General features: G+C 41.8%; 1 protein-coding gene across 3 annotated transcripts in view; it reads left to right on the forward strand.

The window, feature by feature from the left end:
* The first annotated feature begins 946 nt into the window (after positions 1-946).
* Positions 947-15,332, forward strand: part of PPM1A (protein phosphatase, Mg2+/Mn2+ dependent 1A) — a 50,463-nt gene continuing 36,077 nt past the window's right edge. The window contains exon 1 of one of the 3 annotated variants that reach the window (XM_070797687.1): positions 947-1,194. In XM_070797687.1, coding sequence (XP_070653788.1) covers positions 999-1,194 — 196 coding nt within the window. In that variant the 5' untranslated portion in view covers positions 947-998. Of the gene's footprint in view, positions 1,195-5,210; positions 5,350-5,997; positions 6,143-15,332 lie in introns of those variants that run through there. The other 2 variants (XM_070797688.1, XM_070797690.1) reach the window with 2 other exon arrangements.

The raw sequence follows: 15,332 nt of genomic DNA on the forward strand, positions 1-15,332 counted from the left end.
TTATGGTATTGCAGAATGCTTCTTAATTTCAATAGCTGAATAAAAGTCCTTTGATTTTTAATTTTGATTTCTCAAAACTGCTTTGCCTTTTAGGACTAGATCAATTCAGCAAGTTATTTTGTATGAATTGTGCCCCTCTACTCAATGTGGTTTCCTAGCTGTAAACTGGATTAAGTATCTCAAATATTTTAAGTTATAATTCTAAACTTGAGCAACTTTATAAAATATTTGCCTGAGCATTCTGAACTTCTCTTTGGTCTGCAGACAACTATTCTCTCAAGCCCTTTCCCACATCAGGCCCTTGGTTTCTGGCGATCTTTCAGCCTGGAAAGCTCTTCCCTGGTTGATTACAAAGCTGACTCCTCATCCTTCAGCTCGAATCCTGCCTTCTTAGAAAGGTCTTCCCTGTATACTTGTTTCAAGTCCTCTCGCCAGTCTATTTCCTTACTTATTTCCTTCACAGCACTGATCACAACCTGTAATTTCCTTGTTCATTTGTTTACTTCTTTGTCTATATCTTTCATTATAACATCAGCTGCTTGGGGCTGAGAGTTTTGCTCACTGATGTCATAAACTACCCCTAGTATCCAGCACAGTGCCTAGCACATAATAGGCAGCTACTGAACAGATGAACTTGTCTAATAAGGTCCACATCGATGGTGTGGGGCTGGGGCACCTACAGTCTCTTAAGGCAACATCCTACCCTAAAGACTAGCCAGGGCTTGACCTGTGACACTCCCAGTGGCCACATTTCTCTAGGGTCCAGGAGTAGCCACAATGGCAGCTCCAACCTGCTGGCTCCTGTCTGCCCCACCCCAGTGGGGCCACCTCAGTGATGTCATACAGGACAAGATTCTCTAATCCTGTTCATTCTGTGACTGTCCTTTAAACAGCTGATTTTCATGACCTGCTATGGTCAGAGAGGATGGAGCAAGGAGGGTCAGGTGAGGGGGGTTCATCCCTCCCAACAAAATTAGTATAGGGGCCTAGCAGCTCATATGTATTTCTTCAGCAGAAAGTGGGTAGCAGAAACTGTAATTTCTACTAGGCTCAGGAAAAGTGAGAAAAGAAAAATGAAAAAAAGAAGAGCAAAGGAGACAAGAAGAGAACAGAAGAAAGAGAGAATAAGAAGGAGAAAAGAGAGAAGAGGAGGACATAAGAAGAGGATATCTGTGAGAAAAATACGTGCAACAGGTAGTGAAGGAGGAGGAGGAAGCGTGTTGAGTGTATGTTCTGCTTGGCTTTGCGGCTCTTGGGTAGTGACTGGCCTCAGTGTGAACGGATGGATGATTCGGCTGAGGGGTTCACAGGTCCTCACCTGAGGGACTACTTACATCACTGAGATCATTTCGAGAAGCCCAAGCCAGGCTGTCTTAGGTGACTATCTTGGATGGATTCACAATAGTAATTTGGCTTTACAAAAAATGTAGACCTTAAGAAAAAATCCTGATTATGGAGGAAAAGACAGGAGTACTGCTGACCAGAGTAAGCTTCCAATTCATCACTGCCTGTCCTCATCCCCAAGCCTCTCAGTTACTAGTCTAATGGCAGACAGTTAAATCCAGGACTTGAAAACTAACCTTTCAGAAAATCACCTTCCTCTTTGGTAACTGAAATACAAACAGATTTCTGAAGCAGAGTAGAACAGTTTTACAATATACCTGTAAAAATTACCAAAGTACGATTAGGGCAATATATTCTTACTGATGTTTTGCCAAAACTGACTATGAACATCCCAAATGTGTGTAGGAGGCCCAAGCAAAGCCTTATAGTTGAAAAGAGAAGAAAATTTTAACCTTCTTTTTTCAATGTCACTTTCCCCTCTTCTAATAGTTTAATTTTGTTTACCCTTAGCATAATATTTAGGGAATATTTAGTACAATATTTAGGGAATATAAAATGTAGTATAACATTAATAATAAGGAAGAGGCTATTATATCAAGCACATTTAACATTTAACATCAAGCACATCTAAACATTTATTTAGATCATATTAAGATATCTTTCTTCCAAATTCTAAACTGTTAATCTTACAACCTATGAGTTTCCTCATGAATACCTTCAATACCTCAATGTTCCTGCAAACTGTATTCAGAAATAAGAAATAGTGGGAAGGTGCAGCTTGACTGGCAGTCTATGGTACACTACAGACTCCTTAAAAAATTATTTATGCTCATATTTCCTATTTTTCTACCTCTTCCGTTATAATTGACTCAGATTCTTCTATAAGTGTAGAACAGAGAGAAGAAAGATGCGGAAGCCTAAAGGAAGGAAGCAGAATGACAGGCAAGACCTTCGAGCTCTTTATAGTTCAACAGTGCCGCTGGTGACCCAGGTTCTGTCTTATGAATAAGAAAATGTGTTTTCTAAGGGTGCTCCAAATAGGGGTAGGCACATGGGCTTTCCATTTTAGAATGGTAATGAGTCCACTAGCATGCTACTCATGCTGTGAGCATGTGGATGTTAGCATGGATGTTAGCAATCCATGCCTGAAGCATTATGGATTCCAATTAGGTACAATTTCAAAGATATTTGATCTAATTTCCTTCTATTTTCTTTTAGCAAATGTGGGGAGAATTAATTAGGAAATATATCCTCAGATAATACTGGGACCAAATATATAAGTGAACTTTATTTTTACTTTGTATACCTGGAAATGATCCTATCTTCATCTTACTCTAAGAAATCCTAACCCCAAAGATACTTGGTAGAATAACACTGAAGTTCCTTGAAGAAGTGGCCTGCCAGTGATCTTTGGGTGATATTGTTTGATACTGTTATTAGGTCCCACACCTGAAAGTGAAAGGAACAGAATCTTCCCAAAAATGTTGAAAAAACTCCAGACAGCTTTTACAGCAGCTATGTGAAAGTCACTCAGTCATGTCTGACTCTTTGCAACCCCATGGACTATACAGCCCATGGAATTCTCCAGGGCAGGTACTGGAGTGGGTAGCCTTTCCCTTCTCCAGGGGATCTTCCCAACCCAGGTCTCCCATATTGCAGGTGGATTCTTTACCAGCTGAGCCACAACGGCAACCCAGTCCAGTACTCGTGCCTAGAAAATCCCTTGGACAGAGGAGCTTGGTGCAGGCTACTGTCCATGGGGTCGCTAAGAGTCAGGCACGACTGAGCGACTTCACTTTACTTCATGTTAAAGTCGCTCAGTCGTGTCTGACTCTTTGCGACTGTTAAGTCCATGGAATTCTTCAGGCCAGAATACTGGAGTGGGTATCGGTTCCTTTCTCCAGGGGATCTTCCCAACTCAGGGATAGAACCCAAGTCTCTGGCATTGTAGGAGGATTCTTTACCAGCTGAGCCACCAGGGAAGCCTAAGCTAAATGACAGGGACAGAATAAATGGGTTGCTTTTGATCTAAGAATTGGAGCAACAAAGTGGTTTCAGGAGATACAAACTAAGCACTTGTATTTTAGGAGATACAAAGTGGGGTACAAGCTCCTGGGATAAAATAGAGAGGCCCCATCACAAATTTACCTTATCCGCCAGAACACTATTTGGATAATATTTTCAGTTGTTCTTTTTAAAGTACCTGCCTCTAATAATGAAGTGTTTAGTTTTTCTTTGTATTTACCAGAGCATCTTTTTAAATCTCAGATCTCAAATCTATCTTTTCTAAAATCTCAAATCTTTAAAAAATTTTAAATCTCATATCTTTAAACTTCTGTTCCTGCAAATGTGGTGTAGGTCAAATCTCCGAACAGGTTAAGTCTCTGACAAGAGAAAGGAAGGACACCCCAGCCAATAGGAGACCCTGCTGGTGATGTACTGCTCCTCAGTTCTGATTCATTGGCCGCCTAGGGTTTGTCATTCTATCCCCAGCGTCTGCAAACAGCGTGGGTCCGGTTTTCCGTGGTCTAGCTAGCTGAGCTGGATTTTGGTCACCTGAACTTTCAGTTTCAACTAGGTTTAGCAGATCTCCAACTCTTAATATAAGCAGCTGTTACGTTTTTATTGTCTTCCGGAATTTGAAATATCTTTCGTTTCTTTAACCTCACTGGAGGTCGTTGGAAGTCCTCAGTGACAGAATCACGTGACTGTCTAACAAGTGCAAATAAATACAATGTGGAACCTCACGAGCTACAGACTGGAAACCGGCCAGAAACTCAGAGCATGTGCCTCGTGTGTGTATCAGTTGCACTCGCATGTGGGTGGATGGCAGTACGGTGTACGGGTAGTTGCCCTTCGAGATGCGAGGTGTGGCTGGGGTACCTGCGAGTGTCTCCAAGGGTCCCTTGGGGGTAGGGTGGCTCTGGAGGCGTGGAGCCTGGGAGGAGGGGGTCTGGCGGCGGCCTGACACCGAGTTAACTTTTGAGCCGCAGCAGCCAGGCCTCGACCAGGCCGCGATCGTGCCCGAGAGAAGTCGAAAGCACGGGGTTGTCCTCCGGCTTCTGTGGACTGCGCCTAAGCAGGGAGCGGTTTGTGTATTTGCAGACAGATGGTAGCGCCGCGCCGGGAGGCCGGGATGCCCCTGGGGAGCGTCTGAGTTCCCGTCGGCAGGCTGCCAGGCTTGGAGGGCATCTCGATTCCTGGGGCTCCTAACAATCGCACACTCCGTCCAACCCAGCGCCGGGGGATTAAGGCCCCGGTTCCGGTTCCGATCCGGGATTCGCGATGCTCCCTTAAGCCTCGGTCTGAGGCCGGGGTAGCAAGCCGACTGCGGCGAAACATACCGGGTAGGGCAGTGACGTCATCTGCGCCCGCCCCCCTCCCCCCTCCCCCCCGCCCGCTGGCCGCCCGGCGCTGCGGTTCCTGCCCAACGACATCCGGGTCTCTCCAGCTGCTCCACCGCGCCGCATCTGTAGCGAGGGCTGAGCCGACGGGGAGGGGTGGGGCGGGGCGGGGCAGTCGGAGGCGTGGGGGAAGGGCAGCACGGCGCCGTCGAGAGCGCGCCTGCGCGGGGACGCGCTCGAGGCGGCGGCGGCGGTGGCGGCGCTAGGGGCGGGAGCGCGCGCGGGAGGGAGGGAGCTGTGGTCTCGGCGCCCGCCCGGCTTGCAGCTTCGGGTGCTCCGGCGGCTGCAGCTCGGGAACCGGTGGTTGGGGAGGGGGGGTGGGGGGCGCCAGGCAGGTGGGGCGCGAAAGCTATGACTCTTCGGCTCTTCCTCCTCCCGGACCCGCTCTCCGCCTCCCGCTCCAACGCCCGGATGATCTGAGCCGCGAGGGCGCCGAGAGCCGGGGGCCCGGACGCAGCCCGGCTCCTCCCCTCCTCCGCCCCCTCCCCGGCCTGACCTGGCCGGCCGCCGCCGCGGTGACCCCCCTCCCGCCCCCTCCCCGGCCGCCGTCGCCGCCGCCGCCTCGGCGGACCAGGGACTTGCCCGTCCGCGGCTGCTCCGGGTAAGCGCGACGCTCGGGCCGACGGCGGGCGGGAGGGAGGGCGGCGTGGGCCTGCGCGGCGGTGGCCAGGCCTGGGGCCTGGGGCCTGTAAACAAGCCGGGCGTCTGCCCGGGCGCTCCCGGGAGGAGACGCGACAACTCCACCCCCTGGCCCGGCCTCCTCCCCGGAGCCCGGCGGCGGGCGGCGAGGGGTTAACGCTCCGCGAGGGCGGTGGCGGGGAGGCGGTGGCGGGGAGGCGGGGGCGGGGCGTTTGTGGCGGCGGCCGGGGGAGGGGTCGCGACCCTCCGGCCGCACAGGCCCGGCTCGATGTTAGTAGCGGCGACGCGGACGAGGCCCGCGGCCCGGCCTGTCCCGAGAGCAGCCGGCGGAACTTTTCCCGAGCGGGGAGGGGGCGTCCGGCCCCTCCACCCGCCTGGGCTCCAACCCTTGGAGCGAGGCCGAGAGATAGAAGCGGGGAGAGGCTTCCTTCGGACCGGACTTGGCTTCGAAACACTAAATTTGGGGGAATTTGCTTCAGGTTTTTATGGAGACCGTGCTGAGAGTGAGGTTCTTTCAGAACTCAAGTCAGTGATGCCTCCAGTTCATTCATTATTTAGGCATCGAACAAATCCATTGAAGTAAATCGAACTGATTTCTCTTTTTAACCGTATAAAAGTTCCTGATGCTAGAGTTTAGTTGAGGTGTGGTTCTGCTCTGCTTGTACATGTTAAGTATTTTCTTGAAGGACAGCTGGCTGTGGAGAGCCTCTGCCAACCGCAGTTTTAGATATGTTTTGAAAATCTCATCACCTGAGGTTTGTTTCCCGCCCCCCCCCCCCCCCCCCCCCAAGTACCGCGGTGCTCTAAAAATCCACAAAGGTCATACTTAAGTTGTGCAAGCCAGGAAGTCTATTCGCCCACCACCCCACTCCCAACTCTAAATTTTCTTCTGGTTGGAGTAATAAGCCGAATGCATCTTAAGAAGTGACTGGAAGAGTATGGGAGATGTAAAAACCCATGGGAGGTGGTTTTTGTTTTCCCGGAGTAGATGATTTTGACATTACTAAAGGAAATTAGAAATTTTAAAAAAGTTTTTCCGAGGAAAAGGTTTAATCTTTTCAGGCTTGCACGTTGGGGTTTTAAACGCAACCACTTTTTAGGTGCAAAGAACTCTGAACAGAATCAGATTTTTAACAGTGCTCTTCTGAGCCTTAGGAGTTCCAGAACTCTCAACAGTTCAGCAGGGAGTGCTCCCCACCTGCTCTTTAACTCGGACAATTTCACTTTAATGTTTTTATCTTTTTACGTATTGGGCCTTTTCCAAAGTCTGTGGTTCTGTAACTCTTTAGAGATTAGGAAACTGACTAGGGCAATAGTGACCCACCCCACTCCGTGTTTTGTTAAGTGTATTTTGTTTCTTTTGATTTTATTGATTGATTTTGTTTCTTTTGACAATTTGAAGCACAAAGTAACATTTCTTGTTTGATGTTTTAGGTCTGTTCTTACGTGTAACTCAAAAGTATCTGTTAAACATTCAATCATAAAGTGATGATTACTTTTAACCTGCAAGGTACAGCTATACTACATTTTGGAAACTATAATGAACTGCACATAGAAGTTAAGACATTTTTGATTAGATATCACTAGATATTTTTCACATCAGTGAAGTAATTATTTTATGGGAGAGGTATATTAAGACTGGTAAACTTCAGTATATATTTGAGAAATAGGATGGTCGAATACTTGAGTCATCAGAATTTCTATTTATGTGATGTGTGTGTGTGTTAACATATAAAAGTGGTTTATATTTTAGTTTGAAGAACAAAATTGATGTCTGTAAGTACAGTATAAACTGTTGAAAGAAACACTGCTCTAGGAGACAAGAATTGTTTGGTCGTGGTTGTGTTCCAAACATCAGCAAAGCCAAAGGGGTAGATTATCGAATGTTTCTTATTCTCAACATTGTGTATTTAATAGGCTTTGACCCAATGCCTGTTATGTGCCAGGCACTTAGATGTTTCAGCATTCTGACACTGATTTTCTTTCAGGGTTGTGTCTTTCTTGAAAGAATTTTAAGTCAGTGATTATTATTTAGGAAAGATATTCCTATGGGTGGCCTTTGCTGATTTTTCTGTTGGGAGTGAGAAATCTAGAAAAGCTCTTGGGAGGAAGGCGGATGGAGATTCCACAAGAGACAAAGGATGGTTGAGCCTACAGGTTTGAACAAGCACAGGACCCTTGGTAATTTGATGTGAAGGGCATTTTAAGAACACATTGTGCAGGTTTTCCTGTCAGTTCAAGCTGGGTCTTGCTTATCTTGACTCGTTAATAAACCTTCATTTGAAAATTTGTTCTCTAATATGCAGTTTTTTCAAAGAAATCTATAGTACAGTGTATTTTCACATGGTAAATATTGCTAAGCAGTTAGTAAAAAACCTATACAGTCTTTGAATTTGTTCACATAGCACTTAGACTTTATTAGAATGGCTAATAGCATGTGTAGCTGATTCTGGTTTAACTGCAAATGCTTATTTGTTTGAAAATTTAAAACTAAAGACTGACATATGTCCATAGGGAGCTTGTTATCCCTGAAATGCTCATGCCTGAGTGCTGGATTAATCTCTTAAGATGTGAGTTGGTGATCATGTAGATACAATTAAATAACTAATTGTAAGGTGATATTTTGATGATCCCCTGAATGACACTTGGGCACCTGACTCTGAGTGGTCCTCTTGACTACTTTCCATCCTTACCCAATCAGGAAGGAGGCATCCCTTTCAGAATATTTGTGCAAGTGGAGTCCTGTAAGAGTCAAATAGAAGATAAAACAAGGTGTGGCCCTGTGAAATATATGGACCTTAGGGGAAGGAAAAGGTATTGTGAAGCAACTAGGTAAAAGTTTGTGCCTTCCTGTACCTTGGTTAGTAACTTTATTCCAGAATATGTTCTGTCTTCCATCTCATATGTTGGTGACAAACTTTTAAAGATTGAGTTGCTTCATTTTCTATTTCACTGTTAGCCAGGAAATTTTCTGACTTGGGATTATTAACTAGTGTTATATGAAAGTAATTTGGGTTAAACTGTATCAGAAGGAGAAGGGGATGACAGAGGATTAGATGGTTGGATGGCATCACTGACTCAATGGACATGAGTTTGAGCAAGCTCCAGGAGTTGGTGATAGACAGGGAAGCCAGGTATGCTGCAGTCCATGGGGTTGCGAACAGATGGACAAGACTTAGCAACTGAACTGAACTGAATATCAAAATCACAAGTTTGATTACCTATATTCTTTCTTTTGTTCTTTCCAATGCCTAATTTGCTCTTATGCACAAGTAATAATTTTATATTTTATTATGAATCTCTAGAATATATTTCTTGATGATTTTGACTTTTGGATGTCCTAGCTATCTGTGTATCTTTACCTAACTTTTCTTTTGCTGAGGTAGGTAGAAGGAGCTAGAGAAAGTAATTAAGAGCTTCTGTATACCTTTATCTGAAATATGATAAGAGTTTTTAGAATTTTTGTAGAAAACTGAGGGAAAGATAATGAATGTTAATGTGTGTTCACGGATTGTTGATACTGTGTTTATAAATTAAGAGATGTTTTAAACATTTGTTGAGTAAATGATAAAGAAGGGAGTTTCAGTTTTTATATTTCTTAATATGTTTATCTGGACTCCATTTTCTTAGTTTATGTAGTATTCATATTTAGGATATGGATTGAAAGTCACTAGGCTTTTTTCATGTCTGATATGATTTGAATTAAAATCCTATGAAACCAAACTACGTCTAGATACATAGGAAAGTGAATAATAAAATCTGTAATTTATTGACCATTTATTTGCATGAGGCTTTAATTTTCACCACAACCATCTAAAGCATATGATGTTATCTCTGTGTTGCAGATGAAGAAATGTAGGATTAGAGAGTGTAAGTAATGTGCCAGAATCAGATCTGTAAATACAAAACTCCTGAGCAGACTTTTCCCAGTTAGATTATCCTTGTTGTTCCTAGGAATCAAAATTTGAAAAGCTGAATGTTATGCTTCTGATACACATTCCTAGAATTAAAAGGAACCTTACAAATTTATGTAGTATAAGTCTTCCAGTGTGAGAGTCCCTTTTAAAACATTCCATAGAAATTTAAGAAGTTAAGATCATTTTCTCATTCCCAAAGTTTCAAAGTCAACAGAGATAAACAGTTTTATGTGTTCAACTATCATTGTTCAGACTAAGAAATGGAATCAATATTAATTGTCAAATAGTTGATCACCTGTAATGAAGGACTTGGGGAAATGTTTCTGAGTGCATACAGTCAGTGGAGCTATATTGAAGGCTCTAGAGAACATGGTGAAACTTACTAGTGGGGTGATCTTCAGCAAGCTACTTGATTTTTCTAAGCCTCAGTTTTCTTCATCTGTCCAAGTCAAATGGAAAAACCTTTTTCATTAGGTAATCTTTGTTTCACTGCGCTGAGTCTTCACTGTTGTCCGCTGGCATTCTGTAGTTGCGGTGAGCGGGGGCTACTCTCGTTTCTGTGCTCCAGCTTCTCTTTGTGGTGGCTTCGGTGTTGCTGAGCATGGGCTTTAGGCACATGGGCTTCAGTAATTGCAGTACATGGTGACTCAGTAGTTGTGGCGCACGACTTAGTAGTGTGTCTGCAGCATGTGTGATCTTCCCAGACCAGGAACTGAATCCATGTCGCCTGCATTGTCAGGAAGATTCTTAACCACTGGACTACCAGGGAAGCTCTGTCATTAGGTAATCTCGAAGATTAAATGAGATGATCGTGTAAAGCACATGACATGTTTTCTACTGTGAAGAAATAAGTGGTAGCTGCTATTATTGAGTATATGAAATCTAGAGATTCTTAGGGGAATAGAAACTTAGTATGAGTGGGTATATGTATGAGGGAATGGGAGTATGAGAGGGTGGTCTTTGAGCATAGCTTTAGCAGTGAGCCTGAAAGACAAACTAGGAGATTGAGTGGAGGCTTTAGAAGAGGTTGTAAATGTTGTGGGCATATAGACTTCGTATATGAGTACACTAAAAATTAAGAGATAATAGAAAAGAAAGTTGCGTATGAGTAGATTTATTTGACTATATGAAGCTGGAGATAAATTAGGTTAATGATTAGGTGGGATTTGATGGTTAAATAGAGAATAAAGAGTAAGTAATAAAGCAAAGGTGAATGTTCAGACAAGAATGATCAGTAAATGACGGAGGACATGGGTTGGAGTTTTAAAAAGGAAACGGTTCATGATTAGAAATGGGCAAGAGGAGTATTACTACAGAAAAGATGCAAAAGAGAGTGAGAGACATAGATTATTCTAAGTAACTCAGTTCTTCTTATGAAACAAAAAAAATAGTCTTCAAAAAAGGCATTTAGGCTTTGTATGTGGGTCCTGGGTTATTTAAGATTGAAAAATTGTATTGGAACAGTTCAGGTCTTATTAATTCATACCCAAACCATGTTTAATACTTCAAAACTTGTCTTTCCTGTTAACATCTTGTACGGCATCTCTCTCCTCCATTCATTAAAGCATCACGAAATTTTTCCTAAAATACTATTTTCATCACATTATTTCTCTGCTCTATATTTAGTAACTTCCTTTTGCCTCTAGAATTAAGTTTAGAATTCTTGGTTTGGCTTTGACACTTTCCATAGTTGGACCTCAGGACGGATCTATTTCAACCAAACTGGCACCCTTGCCATCTCTGGGCCACACCCTGTACTTTCTCCCTCTCAGTGGAGCTTTGCTCATGCTAATTGATAGTTCAGAATTCTTATCCCTCCTTCACCAGCTTTTGTTTTCTTCTTTATCAAAGCTCATTTCTAGTATTTTCTCCCCCACAAAACCTTTCCTGATCTCCAGAATGTTTCATTTCTCTTCTCTTTGTACTTCCATAGTATCATCTATTATTTGTACAGCTTTAATCATATACTTTACTGTGAAGTATTTGTGTTTTAATTATAATTGTGTGCTCAATTTACTTATAAAATTCAGAAGGGAAAAATACAATATCTTTACTGTATCCAAAGCCTGGCACAGGGCCTGTGGATAGTGGACATTCAGGTATTTTTTATTAGGCAAAATCTACCTGGAGGTAGGTGTGATTGCTGTAGCAGAGGTAGAAGAAGTTACAGGCTTTCTGGTGGCAGATATTTCTGACTCTGTTCTCACTCTCTTTTTAAATATTATTTTGGTTGAGCTTATATATATATATATATATTTTTCCTGCCACATTACTTGGCTTGCAGGATCTTAGTTCCCCAGCCAGGGATTAAACCTGGGCCCTGGCAGTGAAAAAGACAAGTCCTAACCACTGGACCACCAGGGAACTCCCGAAACCTACATTTTTAACTGCATGAAGATTGTGCAAATCTGAACGGTGTCGAGTTGTTATGTTAGTGTAGAAAATTATGTTGACTCTGAATCTAAGGATTTCATCTTACCTTCCTGTGTTTTGGCTTTGAGGTTTAAATAGGACTCATAGCCATCCCATTCATCCCTTTCCAGAGTTATATTTGCAATTATTATAATCAGGCATTCTTTTAAACAGAAAGGAATTGTGGAATCACAGCAACTAGACAATGTTATCAGTTTAAAAAGGGAGATAGGAACTTCCCTGGTGGTCCAGTAGTTAAGAATCCTCCTACCAATGCAGGAGACATGGGTTCAAGAAGATCCCACATGCTGCCGGGCAACTAAGCCCATGTGCCACGGTTACTGAGCCCAAGCTGTAGAGCCCATGGGCTGCAGCTGCTGAGTTCACATGCCGCAGCTACCGAGCCTGAATGCCCAGAGCTCGTGCTTCGTGACAAGAGAAGCCCCTGCAGTGAATGAAGCCTGCACAGTGCAAAAAGTAACTAGAAAAAGCCCGAAGCAATGAAGACCCAGTACAGCAAAAAAATTTTTTAATTAAATAAAATATTTTTTAAATAAGTAAAAATGGAAATAACTATCAACTTGTGACTTTTAACTTTTAAACAAATGGCTAATATATGAATAGTCTGTATTCGTATAAATCTCTAAGCTAAACTTAAGCTTTATCAAATTGTTAACTGTTTCTAGAATTTAGAAAATAGTACAGTTTTCTTTATTGAATTTTTTGAGTGGATAATTGTATATAAGGAGTCTGTGATTGCTTAGATCCATTAATTGGAGCATGATACTAACGAGACCAGAATCACGAATTTGATTCTTTGTGTGCCTCTTAACTTTTTCTGGCTTTGACATTAGCTTGTAACAATGAGAGCTAATGTTACTGACCACTTATATGCCAGTTATTATCATAGACATTTTGAAGTACTAGCTCATTAAATCTTTTATAACTGTCTATATGAGATAGATATTGTACTATTACTACTTGTATCAACAGGTGAGGAAGTTAAGACAAAGGTTAATTTTCACAGCTAATAACAGAAGCCAAATACATGTCCTTGGACTTTTCAAGTAATTATATATGTGTGTCACTGCAGTTTCATTGCTTCCTGGTGAAAATAACTTTAGACAATTGTGAATTCACAAGAGTGAATCTTGTGAGTTACAGTCTGAGGTGTAAGTATAAACTAGAGTTGAAAACGACAGTATCACATGTCATGTCAGCTTCCTTTAGAACTTTTCATCAAAAACAACTATTTAATTTTTTATATAAAAAGCACTTGTAAGTTAAAGCTATAATACAACTAGTACTACAAGTCATACATAATTTTGTCTTATGGCTTATTTAATTCATGCTCACTTCTGTGACACCCACTGACATAAATGATTTCATCAGCCCTTTATTCAAATTAAATTCTTAGTTTAAGAAGATAGTCTTAAACACAAGGGCTCATAATAGATATTATACTATAAATAGAACATTTCGTAATAAGGTTTATTAAAGGTAAATTCCTTGAAAACAGGGATCAGGTTTCATTTGTTTTAAATATGCGCTCAGTATATGATTATTTATTCTTTGTAGTCTCCCTGCTCATTTTCTGATGAACGTGTGTGTGTGCTCAGTCGCTGCAGCCGTGTCTTTGCGACCCTGTGAACTATAGCCCGCCAGGCTGCTCTGTCCATGGGATTCTCCAGGCAAGAATACTGGAGTAGGTTGCCATGCCTACCCACAGGACAAAGAAAATTGAATATGAGCCAGAAATATAGCAGACTATGAGACAGTATAGGTCACAGATAATCCAGTTTAAATTTAGCCTGGTGCTTTGTGTTCATCTGTGATAATACTCTTGTCAGGCAGGGATGTAGATAAATAGGTTTTTTGTTTGTTTTGTTTTGAGTCATGCTGTATGTGGCTTAATTATTTTATATTAAAATATGCTATATAGGAACTGTTGTACTCCCTCAGAGAATAAGACCATAGTTCATTACCAACTTTGAATGTCTTGGCTTTTTAGCATTGCTCCTTGTCTTTGATTATGAGTGGTAGAAAATTGTGTCATATTTGGCATGTCTATTTGAGATGCAGGTTTCCCAGGTTGCTCAGTGGTGATGAATCCACCTGCCAAGCAGGAGATGTGGGTTCAATCCCTGGGTCAGGAAGATCCCCTAGAGAAGGAAATGGCAACCCACTCCAGTATTCTTGCCAGGGAAGTTGCAGGGACAGAGGAGCCTGGCAGGTCACAGTCCATGGGGTCACAAAAGAGTCAGACATGACTTAGCGACTCAACAACAACAACAGCTGTTTGAGATGCAGCTTGCTTATTTTGTTAACAAAATTTAGTAATGAAAATATTAACAACGAGGCTAAGCATGGAGTGGCAATGTATATATGTTTTTGTGTGTTTAGTTTTACAAACAGAATTGCAAAACTTAACCAGACTGTTGGAAAACATTTTTGCAGTATTCTGTCATGCTTCAGAATATAAATAGATAGTAACAGAATTTTCACTTTTCATAAAGCTACTGCTTTGCTACTGCTTTTTACTTTTTACTTTTCTACTGCTTTTCATAAAGCAGTAGAGTATTATCTTTGCCAGGAGTCTTTAAGGCTGTTTTGGACATCAAGAGGCAGATCTTAGAAGTGGCAGCTTGTGTTTTGTGGTCAACCCATAATTTAATTCTGTTATTCCATATATGTCATCTTCATTTTCTCTGTCTGTATAAATACTTCCTGATACTGTTAGCAAGTACTTTAACAGCCAGTCAGCCATCTAGAGTGATCTTGTACTGGTGTACTACAGTCAGTAGAATAAGGATCTCTTTAAATGCAAATGGGATTATTCATTTTATACTGTAAAACTCCCAGACTAAGTTCAAGATATTTTTGTCTGAAATCACACTTGGCTCCCGGAAATTAATCCTTTGAGTTTAAATCTCCTTACACTTTGCTTCTCACATAGAAAAGTCTTTTTTAAAAAGTCTTTAAAAAAAAAAAAAAACCCATACATGAATGTTGAATGAGCAAATGAATAACAACCCAGGGAAAGAGAATGTATAGGCTGTAGCTTCTAGTCAAAACTACATCTTTTCTCTTATCTCCTTCAGCATATCTCATGTGGCATTTTAGTAATGAATGTGTATCTAATGATGTTCAGAAACTTTTAAAAGTCATTAGTGAACAGTAATCTGAAAATCAAGTTTTTGACTGGTAAATTAGAACTATGCATTCTGTAGAATAACAACGGAAATGGTAGGATACAATTTGTTTATAGGTCAACTTCTATGAGAATACCTTTTCCTTGACAGAAAACAGTTTCTAGTGCTGTTGACAAGGGAGAAGTCATGATAATGATGTCATATATTAATCAGATGTCACTATGTAATGCTAAATATTGATACCTATGAACAAAAGAGACATGTTTCCTTTGAAAAAGTACTGAACTGGCTGAGGAAGTCAGCTATTGTTTTCTGGGCCAGTGTGTGAATCTTCAAACATGCAAGGATTAAAAAACAGCAAACTGGGAATTGAATCCACTTCTGAATATCTAGACAAGTTACCCAAAACTGAGAAATTTAAAATGGTTAACAGATGAGGCAAATTGAGATTGTGAATACCAGAA

The sequence above is a fragment of the Bos indicus genome, chromosome 10 (genome assembly GCF_029378745.1).
Source record: "Bos indicus isolate NIAB-ARS_2022 breed Sahiwal x Tharparkar chromosome 10, NIAB-ARS_B.indTharparkar_mat_pri_1.0, whole genome shotgun sequence".
NCBI lineage: Eukaryota > Metazoa > Chordata > Mammalia > Artiodactyla > Bovidae > Bos > Bos indicus.